Below are 14,131 nucleotides of genomic sequence, written 5' to 3' on the forward strand. Positions count from 1 at the left end.
GGATCTGGTCCCCGCGCGGTGTCGCTGGTGTGTGCGGTGGGACACAGCTGTCTCTTGTCCCTGGCCATGCCAAAGGTCCGTGTGTCGCTCGCTGTGCTGGTGCCGTGAGAGGCGGGGGCTGAGGCCGGCCGGGGCGGAGCTGGCGGCGGCCCAGAGGAGGCGGCACGGCCGCAGCAGAGCCGGGGCTCAGGGGCACAGCGAGGCTCGGCCGGCGGAGCGGCGGCATGCGGCGGTGTCGGGGCGCGGGGCTGGCGGCGCTGGCCGCGCTGCTGCTCGGTGCGCGGGGGTGGCGGCAGAGGGGCCGCGGTCTGGGGCTGGGGTGATCCCGCAGGTCCCCGGAGGCTGCCGTCCTACTGTCTCTTCTTCACAGAGCTCTTCCCGAGAGTTCTTCTCCAATTCAGCCCTCCCTCTAATCCATCCCAAGCTTCTATGCTATGCCAAAACCTGCAAAAACATTCCTTCTTTATAACTCCCGAAACCAGTCCTTACCTCTTCTAATATTCTTCTTCCCTTTTGGTGCATACTCCCACATCCTCCCATTCTCCAGTGACTCTCCAAATCATTCTGTCATTCATTCACTCAGTCACCTCTCAACAAAAAATTCATGGACACATCCATTCCTATATATCCTAAGTCCTCTGGAAACTGCTTTGCTCCTCATCTCTTCGTGTTCCTGACTGCTTCTGCGGGCTTTGTTCTGGGGATTGGCAGGCAGAGAGAGGTAGAAAGTAGGAGTTTAAATTTTTTCCTTTTGTCTCCCTGGCAGTGGCTGCGGTCAGAGCCCAATTGCAGCAGGAGCCATTCCTGGAGATCCTTGAGGGCACCAGCATCAGCATCAAGTGCTCACACCCCAATATTCGAACTGGCGATTTCATCCACTTCTACCGTCACCTGCCGGGCCGAGCACCCGAATATTTGTCCGTGACTGCTAAAGCGTCCAAGGAAGTGCGAGCTCCTGAAGGGCGTCTGACGGTGTCGGCAGATCGGCGTTCGAGCGCGCTGTGGCTCGCTGGGCCCCGGCGCGGGGACGCGGCCGTGTATTACTGCGCGCTGGGGGCCACGGCCAGAGCAGCCGGGGCTGCGGCCGGGCACGAACCGCCGCGGGCGGGGCCAGCAGGGGGCGCTGCCGCTCCGCCCGCCGCCCTCCCGGGCCGCCGCTCCGCAGCTCCTTCCCCTGCCCCGAGCCCGCCCCACCGACAGCGCACAGCCCCGCACGGCCCCCAGCCCGCCCGCAACCTGCGCTCACACAGTCCCCCCACACAGCCCGGCCTCCCCTCGCTCCCGAGCCCGACTCTGCCTCACACCGAACTGCTGCGGGCTGCGCCTCTGCCAGCGCCTCTCGCTCTCCGGCCACGGCTGCTGCTGCTGCTCTCAGCCGGCTTTGCAAAGCACAGAGCTGCTCCTTGAGAGCACCAGGGCTGGGAGCTGACCAAGGAGCTGCACTGGCAGGCACGCAGGGCCTAATTCATGGAGTTTTGTCGCATCAGTAGGTCAAGGGGTGAGAGGGGTTTGCAATGAGGTTTTACGAGGCGACAGAGGAAACTCCATCTCTATCTCTGCAGAATTGTCCCTATTCCATCCTGCAAAGTCAATAGAAGCAGCATTGTCTCAGGGATGGGTAGCACAGGTGTACTTTCAATCCCACCCGAGTTTGGAATTCACTTCTCTCCATTTTCTTCTCTTTCTCCGATTTCCCCAAACACCTATGGTTGTGCATTCAGCATCTTCCTGAAACAGTAGAACATCTGGGAGGGAAAACAATAAATGTGTGGGAGTAGAGGAGCATTTCAAATTCCCTGAGGACCCTGTCATGTTAGGATTCTCTCCAGCATCGTGAATAAATGCCAGGATTTTTCAATGCTGCACGTGTTGCAGAGAGACACATGAAAGACTAAACTCCACATGATGTTTCCCTCCAGAGAGTTGCTCTAGAGCCCCCCTTTCCTTTTGGGGACAGGAGCATTTCAGCATCTTCAGGAGCTCCTTGGGCTGATAAAGTTCAGCAGAGGCCACATTCAGATCATGTGAAAGGCGAGAGTGTCTGGTGCTCTAAGGCTCACATCACTTCCATTTCCCTTTCCAAGGGAAGGACAAGGAAAAGGGAAAGTGATGAACACAGCACACAATGACACCAATGTGACCGTAGGTGATAAGGGAGAGAAAGAGAGAGCTCAGAGCTCTCCAGCTTCTAATTGATGGGCCATTAGGAAACTGCTGTGAATTGGCTCAGGCTGAGCTTTGTCAGTGACAAGAAGGGACAAGAGGAACATGAGGATAATGGAGGTTTGCGGGAGTCATGTGGAATTAGGGAGCACCCACCAAGGAATGCTTGTGAGGCTGTGCAGTCCCCAGCCATCTCCAAAAGCCATCTGGATTGAGAGATTAGCAGGGACCGCAGAGAGCTGAGGACACCTCGGGAGGGTGAGAAACCTCAGCGGGAGAGAAGCCCCGGAGCTCCCGAATGCCCATTCCTGGGTGTGCAGCAGAGCTGGCCGTTGCAGCTGCGGAGGAGAGGACTGCACTGCGAGCTGCGCGGGAACAGCCCCTTGCCATCACTCAGGCCCCACGGGCACGGGATGCTCACAATGCCAATGGCTGAGGGTGCCTCGGAGGCTGCTGCTGGAGAAGCCAGAAACGCACAAGGAGCATTTGAGGCACGGCAAGGACGGCTCCTGGCTCTGCCTGCTCCCGCCGCCTCTCCCTTTGCTCCCGCCGAGAGTCGTTTCCGGCAGCTCCGTTCTCTCTCGGGGCTGGGACTCCGGCAGCTCCGTTCTCTCTCGGGGCTGGGACTCCGGCAGCTCTGTTCTCTCTCGGGGCTGGGACGTGATTTCTGCCTCTGCCTCACTCAGCAAACACTTGGTCACTCAGCAGCTTGCTCTCGGCATGCACCTGGCATATCTCATCCTCACCGTCTTCCTGGGCCAGCTCCTGGGTAAGTCCTGCCTCTTCTCTAAGGCATTCTTCCTCCTCTCTTCTTCTTCTTTCTGCCCACAGGAAACCGTCAATAGCCCAATTCGGACCATTTTGGGGAAATACGGTGAACAGAGGGAAAAAACTGACGGAAATCTGCTTCAATTTGTGGTGTTATATTTGCACAAGAAATTCTTCGATTTGTAAAGGAAAAGAGAAGGGAGAGAAACTTCAGACTCCTTCTCTGTCTTTTCTCTCCCTGTTAATCCAGCTCCCTCTGCCTCTCTCTTTTGATCTTCCTGCAGTCACATCAATAAATCTCAGTTGTCTCTACAGTCCCACATTCTTCCCATTTTAATGTAAATTCCCAGAAACTGTCAAACCCTGCCCAGGAGCCAAAAGGTTGTCACTTCACAAACATTAACAGGGGATGTGGTGATTCCGCCGGTCTGCCTCCAGGCTGACACAGCTCTGCCACAGCCTCCAGTGTTCTCTGGCATGGACACAACCAGGGCTCCCTCTTTCCAAGCTCAGCTTTCTGTGTACTCAGGAGCTCCCAGGGGTGACATGGATGGGGAAACGGGATGAACATTTCTGCTGTAACTCGCCGGGCTCTTAGGCACCTAGAGTGCTGTTGGTTCCAGCACAAAAAGTTGATTCTTGGCAAGCTGTTCCCTGGTCCTTTAAGCAGAGGGAGCAGGAGCAGGGACACACCCAAATCTCCTTTCGGTGATGCAGAGCAGAGAGCTCTGAACTCCTGCCCAAAATCTCTCAGGACTCTGCTACAAGGCAGGGAGCTTTCTCCACCAGGGCTTTCCATGCACTTCGATTTGTTTCCCATTGTCTTTCCCTGTGGAGTGCTCACCATCACTTTCTTGCAGGCTCCACGGGGCAGGACACGGTCACCCAGGAAGATGGACCAGTCACGGTGAAGCAGGGACAGCCCTTCCACACCACCTGCAAATACCACAGCAGTTATTTAAGGGCATTGCTCTGGTACCAGCTGAGGAAAGGCCAAGCCCCACAGCTGATCTCCTATCAAGCAGGGACTGGCCCCAGGCCCAGTGGCCGAATCACCACATACCTGAACACCACGAGCAAATCCAGTGTCCTGCGGCTGGAGGAAGTGGAGCTCTCTGACACTGCCTTGTACCTCTGTGCTGTGCAAGACACCCTGGTGCAGAGAGCTTCCTCAGCTGTGCAACAACCCAGGGCAGGGAGGGGATGTGTCAGTGCAAGGCTGAGCTTGGGGAAGGACCCTGATGGCACCCCAGTGCTCACCAGAATTTGCATCCACACGTGTGTACAATGGTCTGATGGTTTTGATTACGTCCATCCTGACACTCCCCTTGGGAAAGGATTTTGGACTACTTTGACTCATTTCCATCCTATTGTGCAGTCTGTAAGGAAAGAAAAATATCCCCTGTGCTTGCCTGGGACCTTGTCCATCCACGCTCCAGCCCTGCTGCTTTTGGCCCCACGTGTCCTCAGCAGAGCCCAGGCCTGGTTGTGTGTTGCTGCCTGGGGTGCCCTTGGAGCAGCCCCGTTTGCATGGACACACGTGAAGCACGGATTTGTCTGTGGCTCCCCACTGGACAGCACGGCCCTGTGTGTGTCCCTGATCGGGAGGGAATGTCCTGACCATGCCAGGGACACCGAGCACTGTCCTGGCCCTGAACAGCAGAGAGCAGCAGCTGCCCAGGCTCACAAACAGCCTGGGAGCGGCTGAGCGGGGCCGGCAGCTGCCCGCTGCAGGTGTGTGCAGGGTGGATCTGGTCCCCGCGCGGTGTCGCTGGTGTGTGAGGTGGGACACAGCTGTCTCTTGTCCCTGGCCATGCCAAAGGTCCGTGTGTCGCTCGCTGTGCTGGTGCCGTGAGAGGCGGGGGCTGAGGCCGGCCGGGGCGGAGCTGGCGGCGGCCCAGAGGAGGCGGCACGGCCGCAGCAGAGCCGGGGCTCAGGGGCACAGCGAGGCTCGGCCGGCGGAGCGGCGGCATGCGGCGGTGTCGGGGCGCGGGGCTGGCGGCGCTGGCCGCGCTGCTGCTCGGTGCGCGGGGGTGGCGGCAGAGGGGCCGCGGTCTGGGGCTGGGGTGATCCCGCAGGTCCCCGGAGGCTGCCGTCCTACTGTCTCTTCTTCACAGAGCTCTTCCCGAGAGTTCTTCTCCAATTCATCCCTCCCTCTAATCAATTCCAAACTTCTGTTCTATGCCAAAGCCTGCACAAAGTTTCCTTCTTTATAACTCCCGAAACCAGTCCTTACCTCTTCTAATATTCTTCTTCCCTTTTGGTGCATACTCCCACATCCTCCCATTCTCCAGTGACTCTCCAAATCATTCTGTCATTCATTCACTCACTCACCTCTCAACAAAAAATTCATGGACACATCCATTCCTATATATCTTAAGTCCTCTGGAAACTGTTTTGCTCCTCATCTCTTCGTGTTCCTGACTGCTTCTGCGGGCTTTGTTCTGGGGATTGGCAGGCAGAGCTGGGTATAAAGTCGGAGTTGAAATTTGTTCCTTTTGTCTCCCTGGCAGTGGCTGCGGTCAGAGGCCAAGTGCAGCAGGAGCCATTCCTGGAAGCCGTCGAGGGCACCAGCATCAGCATCAAGTGCTCACACCCCAATATCAAAACTGGCGATTTCATCCACTTCTACCGTCAGCTGCCGGGCCAAAGGCCCGAACTTCTTGCAGTCAGTGCTAAAGCAGCCAAGGAGGTGCGAGTCCCTATAGGGCGCATGACGGTGTCGGCAGACCGGCGTTCGAGCGCGCTGTGGCTCGCTGGGCCCCGGCGCGGGGACGCGGCCGTGTATTACTGCGCGCTGGGGGACACGGCCAGAGCAGCCGGGGCTGCGGCCGGGCACGAACCGGCGCGGGCGGGGCCAGCAGGGGGCGCTGCCGCTCCGCCCGCCGGGCTCCTTGGGCTCTGCCGGCACCAGGACCGACACCGGCACCGTCTATGGTACCATGACCGACACCGGCACCGGCATTGACCTGACACAAACACCGGCACCGATAACTGCAATGGGACGCGCACCGACACCGGCACAGTCATTGGAAGCCACAGTCTGGAGTCACTGACCTCCCTCAGCCCCTCTTCTCAGCACTCGCTTAATGAGCTTTTGTCCCAACTGCCTGATATCCCTAGCACGAATCCCATCCAATCCCAAAGTCTTGTGAGCCTCTAAGTGTTTAAGCAAATCTTTAACTTTTTCCCTCTTGATTACAGGGGTTCCACACTGCTTGCCTTCCCCGTCTCCCAGAGCAGGAGGCCAGGTGTAATGCTGATAATCAATTCTACTCTTGAAGATTGAGGCAAAAAAGGTGCTAATCACCTCAACCGTTCCCTTGTCTTTGATGAATATTTTCCTTACGGGAGTGGACTGAGCACAGAAGAAAACAACCTCTGCTGAGATAATTGTCAAGTGACTTATTCTGTAAGAGAAATACAAAGGGAAGGGGCTTCAGACTCACCTGGTTTCCAGACTCAGAAGGAGCCTGGGTGCAGTTGAAAAATGACGCAGCAGTCTGCAGGAGATTTGTCCAGGGAAGAGGAGTTGAAATGCAGTCCCTGCTTCCTCATCCCTCCTTTTCCAGCTGCTCTAAACACAGAGACATAGACAGATGGACACACTGCCACCATGACACATGGACACAGGGACATACAGACAGGTCTCTCCAGACCATTGCACAGCTGCTGTCCCCTGAGATGCATCACATTCATTTCATAGACACGGAGAAAGGCTTGGTCTTTATGCCCAGGTCCTGTATCCTTGTGTATGGATTTCTTTCCAGTGCCCTGAAGGACAGTTCGGGAATCCCCTCACGACAGCAAAGGGAGGATGTGAGGGAACAGATTATGGGAGAGAAGGAAACCCAGGGACTGTCAATCGTGAGCTCCACAATCCCAGCCCGATCCCCTGCCCCACAACCCGGCCCCGCCGCTTCCGACGTGCAGAGAGCCGAGCGCCGCCCCGCACCCCCCGCGCTCGCCTCCCCTCCGTTCCCTGCCAGGACTCGGCGAGAGCCCGAGCGGCAGCGGCGCAGGGCTCAGCCCCGGGGCGGAGCTGGCGGCGGCCCAGAGGAGGCGGCACGGCCGCAGCAGAGCCGGGGCTCAGGGGCACAGCGAGGCTCGGCCGGCGGAGCGGCGGCATGCGGCGGTGTCGGGGCGCGGGGCTGGCGGCGCTGGCCGCGCTGCTGCTCGGTGCGTTGGAGCCGCAAAGGGGCCGAGTCTGGGTTGGGGTGATCCCGCAGGTCCCCGGGGGCTGCCGTCCTGCCTGGCTTCTTCCCAGACCTCTGCCCGAGTGCTGTTCTCTTGTCTATACCTTTCTCTTCTCCATCCAGTAGTCCCTCAGAAATCTGATTCTATTCTATATCCCACCCTGCACAAGCATTCCAGCCCTCTCTTTCTTTATTACTTACAAAGTCAGTCCTTACCCCTTCTAACTTTTCTTCTTTTTTATTTTGTCCTTTCTCCCACATGCTCCAATTCTCCTGTAACTGCACCATTCTTCCTGGAATTCACGTATCCATCTCTCCACAAACAAGTACACTTCCATTCCTGTTTATCCTAAATCATTCGCTACTGTTTTTCCATCTTCTCTGCACGTTCTTAACTCTTTCTGCGGCATTTCTGCTGTGCAGTAGGGCATGGCAGAATTTCAGTCCTTTCATTTTTCTGTCTTTGGCAGTGGCTTCAGGCAGAGCCCAGGTACAGCAGGAGCCGTTCCTGGAGACCACCGAGGGCACCAGCATCAACATCACCTGCTCACATCCCAGAAAACAGATCGAAGATTACATTCATTTCTACCGTCAGCTTCCAGGCCGAGCACCCGAATTCCTGGCACTCGCTGCTAGAGGCTCCAAGGATGTGCCGGCCATTGCAGGACGGCTGTCGGTGTCGGAGGACGGGCGTTCGAGCGCGCTGTGGCTCGCTGGGCCCCGGCGCGGGGACGCGGCCGTGTATTACTGCGCGCTGGGGGCCACGGCCAGAGCAGCCGGGGCTGCGGCCGGGCACGAACCGCCGCGGGCGGGGCCAGCAGGGGGCGCTGCCGCTCCGCCCGCCGCCCTCCCGGGCCGCCGCTCCGCAGCTCCTTCCTCTGCCCCGAGCCCGCAGCACCGACAGCGCCAATGACAGCGAAAAGGCCGGCACACTCCGGGCCTGCTTGACCTCACTTCAACTGCTATTGCTTCTCCTCACCTCCATCACATCCCTGAGCCTCCATGACGCCTTTCTGAGAATAAAGCAGCACCCAGAGTAGAAGAAGTAATTAAAGAACTCACACTGCACATACACGAGTTCGCGGTACCACAAACACACTCTGGAGCTTGCACACACCCAAAGAGTAACTCATAGTTCTGCATTCATGAAGAGGTGTGTGCACAAACATTTCCGAAGAATACCCACACACAGACTGCTCTTTCTATGTCCCCACTGATGTGCAAGCACACAAACTCGCTCCTATTCCTGCTCCTGCACCCAAGTCTGTGCACACACATCTGCGTGAACACTCCTCTCCAGAGATGTGCACACATAGAGCACATCCCAACGCCGATCTATTCCCACACACTCACGTATACACCTTCCCTTCTTTGCTCCTCTGCTCACCCTGATGGTCCCTGGTTTTTGCCTCCATGTGTATCGCCATTGGGCTGCTGGTTTCGACTCTGCCCCGTTAAAATTGACTTCAGGAACGTATTTGTTTCTCTACGGACATCTTACCTTCTGTTCAGCCCTTGAGTAAACAAACCACTCCAGGGCCTTGCCTGACTCCTTGTCCTTCCCCACAAGGCTCCAGCCCTGCTGCAGTGTTTCCCAGGTTACCTCAGCAGCATCCATGGCTGATTGTCCTTTTCTGTGGTCCTGGTTTCTGTGCGCTTGTGTTCAGGCAGGGTCCGCAGGAATCCCTGTGGGACACAAATTTGCGCATGGATCCACCCAGGTGTACAGGAGATTGTGTGTCTGTGTTTGTCTGTCTGTGTGGTTGTGTTGTGTGTGTGTGTCCCTCTACTTTACTCAACCAGTGAATTGCATTGATCACACTGCACGCGTACTCCACGGCTCTGCCCTGAGCATCACAGAGCAGCATTTGCCCAGACTCAGAAGGAGCCCGGGTGTAATTGGATAATGCTGCCTGTAGGAGATTTTTTCAGGGAAGAGGCGCTGAAATGCTGTCCCTGCTTCTTGAGCCTTCCTTTTCCAGCCGCTCTAAACACAGACACTCGGATATATGGACACACAGACACGCAGGTCTCTCCAGGCCAGTGCACAGCTGCTCTCCACTGAGATGCATCACATTGGTTTTGTGGACACAGAGAAAGGCTGGGGCTTTATGCCCAGGTCCTGTATCCGTGTGTATGGATTTCTTTCCAGTGGCCTGAAGGACAGTTCGGGAGTCCCCACAGGACAGCAAAGGGAGGATGTGAAGGAACAGGTTATGGGAGTGAAGGAAACCCAGCGAATGTCAATCGTGATCTCCACGATCCCAGCCCGATCCCCTGCCCCACAGCCCGGCCCCGCCGCTTCCGACATGCAGAGAGCCGAGCGCCGCCCCGCACCCCCCGCGCTCGCCTCCCCTCCGTTCCCTGCCAGGACTCGGCGAGAGCCCGAGCGGCAGCGGCGCAGAGCTCAGCCCCGGGGTGGAGCTGGCGGCGGCCCAGAGGAGGCGGCACGGCCGCAGCAGAGCCGGGGCTCAGGGGCACAGCGAGGCTCGGCCGGCGGAGCGGCGGCATGCGGCGGTGTCGGGGCGCGGGGCTGGCGGCGCTGGCCGCGCTGCTGCTCGGTGAGTTGCATTTGCGGCCGCGGGTCTTTTGGGTCAGTGGGCTACGTGAGACCGGCCCATCTCAGGATTCATCTCTTGGTCTCCTGGTCCTTTTCGATTCTTATTTACCCTCTGTCTCTCCTCTCCACTTTCTTCCCATGGTGAAGTCATTCCTTTGCAGCTTGCCTTTCGTACTCCACATTTTTTTCCGTCCGTCCGCCCGTCCGTCCGTCCATCCATCCATCCATCCATCCATCCATCCATCCATCCCTCTCAGCCAGTCTGTTTTTCACGATTCTTTCTGATTAACCTTCAAAACATCGCTCAAAGGCTTTCATCCTCAATCAAACACTCTCAGACAAATCATATCTCCCTACTTTATTCTTAGAACATATCCATGCTCGCTCTTATCTGTCTTCCACATCTACCCTTGAATGTAATTTTCTGCAAAAGAAAACCGATTCTTCTATTATCCATGACAGTGGCAGTGGCCAGAGCCCAGGTACAGCAGGAGCCATTCCTGGAGACCACCGAGGGCAGCGGCATCAACATCACCTGCTCACATGGAAAAATCGGTACCAACGATTGGATCCAGTGGTACCGTCTACTCCCAGGACGAGCACCGGAACTCATCGCAGTTGCTGCTAGAGGCTCCAAGGATGTGCCGGCCATTGCAGGACGGCTGTCGGTGTCGGCAGACCGGCGTTCGAGCGCGCTGTGGCTCGCTGGGCCCCGGCGCGGGGACGCGGCCGTGTATTACTGCGCGCTGGGGGCCACGGCCAGAGCAGCCGGGGCTGCGGCCGGGCACGAACCGCCGCGGGCGGGGCCAGCAGGGGGCGCTGCCGCTCCGCCCGCCGCCCTCCCGGGCCGCCGCTCCGCAGCTCCTTCCTCTGCCCCGAGCCCGCAGCACCGACAGCGCCAATGACAGAGAAAAGGCCGGCACACTCCTGGCCTGCTTGACCTCACTTCAACTGCAATTGCTTCTCCTCACTTCCATCACATCCCTGAGCCTCCCTGGTGTCTTTCTGGGGATAAAGCAGCACCCAGAGTAGAAGAAGTAATTAAAGAACTCACACTGCACGTAGACAAGTTAGCGGTACCACAAACACACTCTGGAGCTTGCACATTTCCAAAGAGTAACTCATCGCTCTGCATTTATGATGAGGTGTGTGCACACCTCCGAAGGAGACCCAGGCACAGATACTTCTCCTTCTCCCATGTCCCCACTGATGTGCAAACATGCACGCTGGCTCGTACTTGTGCTCCTGCACCCGAGTCTGTGCATGCACATCTACGTGAACACTCCTCTCCAGAGATGTGCACACATAGAGCACACTCCAACACGGATCTATTCCAACACACGCCCTCCCTTCTTCGCTTCTCAGCTCACCTTGATGGTTACTGGTTTTTGCCTCCATGTGTGTCGCCATTGGGCTGCTGGTTCCGACCCTGTCCTGGTAAAATTGCCTTCAGGAAAGTAATCGTGCGTCTCTGGGCATCTCACCCTTTGGTCAGCCCTTGAGTACACAAACCATGCCAGGGCCTTGTCTGACTCCCTGTCCTTCCCCACAGGGCTCCAGCCCTGCTGCAGTTTTTCCCAGGTTTCCTCAGCAGCGTCTATGGCTGATTTTGTCCTTGCTTGTGTTCCGGTTTGTGTGCACTTGTGTTCAGGCAGGGTGCACAAGAATCCATGTGAGAGCAAAATTTGTGTATGCATCCTCCTGATGTGCAGGAGCCTGTGTGTGTGTGTGTGTGTGTGTGTGTGTGTATCTGTGTGCGTCCTACTGTGTTATTCGACCAGTGAAATGCATTGATCCAACTGGAGACACTCTCCACTGCTCAGCCCCGAGCATGACAGAGCAGCATTAGCTCAGACTGAGAAGGAGCACGGGTGCTCTTGAACAATGATGTACCAGCCTGCAGGAGATCTGTCCAGGGAAGTAGTGCTGAAATTCAGTCCCTGCTTCCCGAGCCATCCTTTTCAAGCTGCTCTAAACACAGATACACGGACACATGGACACACAAACAGGTTACTACAGGCCAGTGCACAGCTGCTGTCACCTGAGCTGCAACAGATTCGTTTAATGGACAGAGAGACAGGATGGTGCTTTATGCCCTGGTCCTGTATCCGTGTGTGTCGGTCTCCTGCCCGTGCCCTGAAGGACAATTCGGGAGTCTCCAAATTACAACAAAGGGAACAGATTATGGAGAGAAGGAAACCCAGGGACTGTCAACCGCGAGCTCCACGATCCCAGCCCGATCCCCTGCCCCACAGCCCGGCCCCGCCGCTTCCGACGTGCAGAGAGCCGAGCGCCGCCCCGCACCCCCCGCGCTCGCCTCCCCTCCGTTCCCTGCCAGGACTCGGCGAGAGCCCGAGCGGCAGCGGCGCAGGGCTCAGCCCCGGGGCGGAGCTGGCGGCGGCCCAGAGGAGGCGGCACGGCCGCAGCAGAGCCGGGGCTCAGGGGCACAGCGAGGCTCGGCCGGCGGAGCGGCGGCATGCGGCGGTGTCGGGGCGCGGGGCTGGCGGCGCTGGCCGCGCTGCTGCTCGGTGCGTTGCGTTGGCAGCCGCGGGACGTCCGGGCCATGTGAGATCGGTCCCAGCTTGAGATTCCTCACTAAACTTCCTTTTACTTTTCGGTTCTTACTTACCCTCTGTCGCCTCCTCTGCCGCCATACTTTCTTCCCTCTGTAAATCATTACTTCCAACGTTTGCTTTTTCTTCTATATCGGTATCCAACCATTTTTCCTTTCTCCCATCCATCCATCCATCCATCCATCCATCCATCCATCCATCCATCCATCCATCGCTCCCTCTCAGCCAGTGTTTTTTCACAATTCCTTCTGATTAACCTTCAAAACATCTCTCATAGCTCTTCTCCTCAATCAAACACTCTCAGACAAATCATGTCTCCATATATTATTATTAGAACACATCAAAGTTTGCTCTGATCTATCGTCTTCTCCCATGTCGGCTTACATGGCATTTCTGTAAAAGAAAACTGACTTTTCTTTTCTCCATGGCAGTGACTGTGGCCAGAGCCCAGGTACAGCAGAAGACATTCCTGGAGACCACCGAGGGCACCAGCATAAACATCACCTGCTCACATCCCCAGATCCAGATCAGTGATAGGATCCAGTGGTACCGTCTACTCCCAGGACGAGCACCCGAATTCCTGGCACTCACTATAAAGGAGTCCAAAGAGCTGCCGGCCATTGCAGGACGGCTGTCGGTGTCAGCAGACCGGCGTTCGAGCGCGCTGTGGCTCGCTGGGCCCCGGCGCGGGGACGCGGCCGTGTATTACTGCGCGCTGGGGGCCACGGCCAGAGCAGCCGGGGCTGCGGCCGGGCACGAACCGCCGCGGGCGGGGCCAGCAGGGGGCGCTGCCGCTCCGCCCGCCGCCCTCCCGGGCCGCCGCTCCGCAGCTCCTTCCTCTGCCCCGAGCCCGCAGCACCGACAGCGCCAATGACAGAGAAAAGGCCGGCACACTCCGGGCCTGATTGCCCTGACTTCAACTGCTATTGCTTCTCCTCACTTCCATCACATCCCTGAGCCTTCCTGGTGTCTTTCTGGGAATAAAGCAGCACCCAGAGTAGGAGAAGTAGTAATTAAAGAACTCAAACTGCACATAGACGAGTTCGCTGTACCACAAACACACTCTGGAGCTTGCACACACCCAAAGAGTAACTCATAGTTCTGCATTCATGAAGAGGTGTGTGCACAAACATTTTCGAAGAACACCCACACACAGACATCTCCTTCTGCCATGTCCCCACTGATGTGCAAACACGCACGCTCGCTCCTATTCCTGCTCCTGCACCCAAGTCTGTGCATGCACATCTACGTGAACACTCCTGTCCAGAGATGTGTACACATAACTCACATCCCAACACCGATCTATTCCCACACACTCACGTATACATTTTCCCTCCTTCCCTCCTCAGCTCACACTGATGCTCAGAGGTTTTTGCCTTCCTGTGTGTCAGCTTTGAGCTGCTGGTTCTTACCTGCCCCATTAAAATTGACTTCAAGAAAGCATCTCTAGAGGTTTTTTCCTCTTTTCAGCCCTTGAGTACACAAACCATGTCAGGGTCTTGCTTGAGCCCTTGTCCTTCTCCACAAGGCTCGAGCCCTGCTGCAGTTGTTCCCAGGTCTCCTCATAAGCTACCATGGCTGATTTTGTCCTTGCCTGTGTTCTGGTTTGTGTGCACTTTTGCTCAGGCAGGGTCCGCAGGAATCCATAATTCATGCGTGTATCCCCTCCGATGTGCAGGAGCCTGTGTGTGTGTATGTGTGTGTGTGTGTGTGTATGTGTGTGTGTGTGTGTGTATGTGTGTGTGTGTGTGTCCTATTGTTTTACTCAACCAGTGAAATGCGATGATGGCACTGGAGACATTCTCCACTGCTCTGCCCTGTGCATCACAGAGCGGCATTTGCCCATACTCAGAAGGAACCTATATGCAGGT

The 14,131-nt window shown here is 56.9% G+C and overlaps 5 protein-coding genes and 1 gene segment (V, D, J or C); all 6 read left to right on the forward strand.

The window, feature by feature from the left end:
* The first annotated feature begins 145 nt into the window (after positions 1 to 145).
* Positions 146 to 1,790, forward strand: LOC132338996 (uncharacterized). Its single transcript, XM_059869049.1, is given in 3 exon segments — positions 146 to 276; positions 767 to 1,059; positions 1,061 to 1,790. Coding segments are annotated over 3 exon segments (714 nt in total). The 5' UTR covers positions 146 to 224; the 3' UTR covers positions 1,430 to 1,790.
* Positions 1,791 to 2,797: 1,007 nt separating this feature from the next.
* LOC132338986 (uncharacterized) lies at positions 2,798 to 4,688 on the forward strand. Its single transcript, XM_059869039.1, has 2 exons — positions 2,798 to 2,932; positions 3,792 to 4,688. The coding sequence occupies exons 1-2, from the start codon at positions 2,884 to 2,886 to the stop codon at positions 4,637 to 4,639; spliced, it is 897 nt and encodes a 298-aa protein (XP_059725022.1). The 5' UTR covers positions 2,798 to 2,883; the 3' UTR covers positions 4,640 to 4,688.
* A 214-nt stretch (positions 4,689 to 4,902) lies between these two features.
* Positions 4,903 to 5,987, forward strand: LOC132339066 (uncharacterized). The gene is given in 3 exon segments (XM_059869109.1): positions 4,903 to 4,954; positions 5,313 to 5,731; positions 5,733 to 5,987. Coding segments are annotated over 3 exon segments (726 nt in total).
* Positions 5,988 to 6,860: 873 nt separating this feature from the next.
* On the forward strand, positions 6,861 to 8,480 carry LOC132339004 (uncharacterized). Its single transcript, XM_059869059.1, is given in 3 exon segments — positions 6,861 to 7,110; positions 7,598 to 7,890; positions 7,892 to 8,480. Coding segments are annotated over 3 exon segments (621 nt in total). The 5' UTR covers positions 6,861 to 7,058; the 3' UTR covers positions 8,168 to 8,480.
* Positions 8,481 to 9,561: 1,081 nt separating this feature from the next.
* LOC132339003 (uncharacterized) lies at positions 9,562 to 11,371 on the forward strand. The gene is given in 3 exon segments (XM_059869058.1): positions 9,562 to 9,688; positions 10,150 to 10,442; positions 10,444 to 11,371. Coding segments are annotated over 3 exon segments (621 nt in total). The 5' UTR covers positions 9,562 to 9,636; the 3' UTR covers positions 10,720 to 11,371.
* A 69-nt stretch (positions 11,372 to 11,440) lies between these two features.
* LOC132339008 (T cell receptor alpha variable 4-like) lies at positions 11,441 to 13,696 on the forward strand. The segment is given in 2 exon segments: positions 11,441 to 12,215; positions 12,692 to 13,696. Coding segments are annotated over 2 exon segments (495 nt in total).
* The last annotated feature ends 435 nt before the right edge of the window (positions 13,697 to 14,131 follow it).

This window comes from Haemorhous mexicanus, chromosome 28 (assembly GCF_027477595.1).
Source record: "Haemorhous mexicanus isolate bHaeMex1 chromosome 28, bHaeMex1.pri, whole genome shotgun sequence".
Classification (NCBI taxonomy): Eukaryota; Metazoa; Chordata; class Aves; order Passeriformes; family Fringillidae; genus Haemorhous; species Haemorhous mexicanus.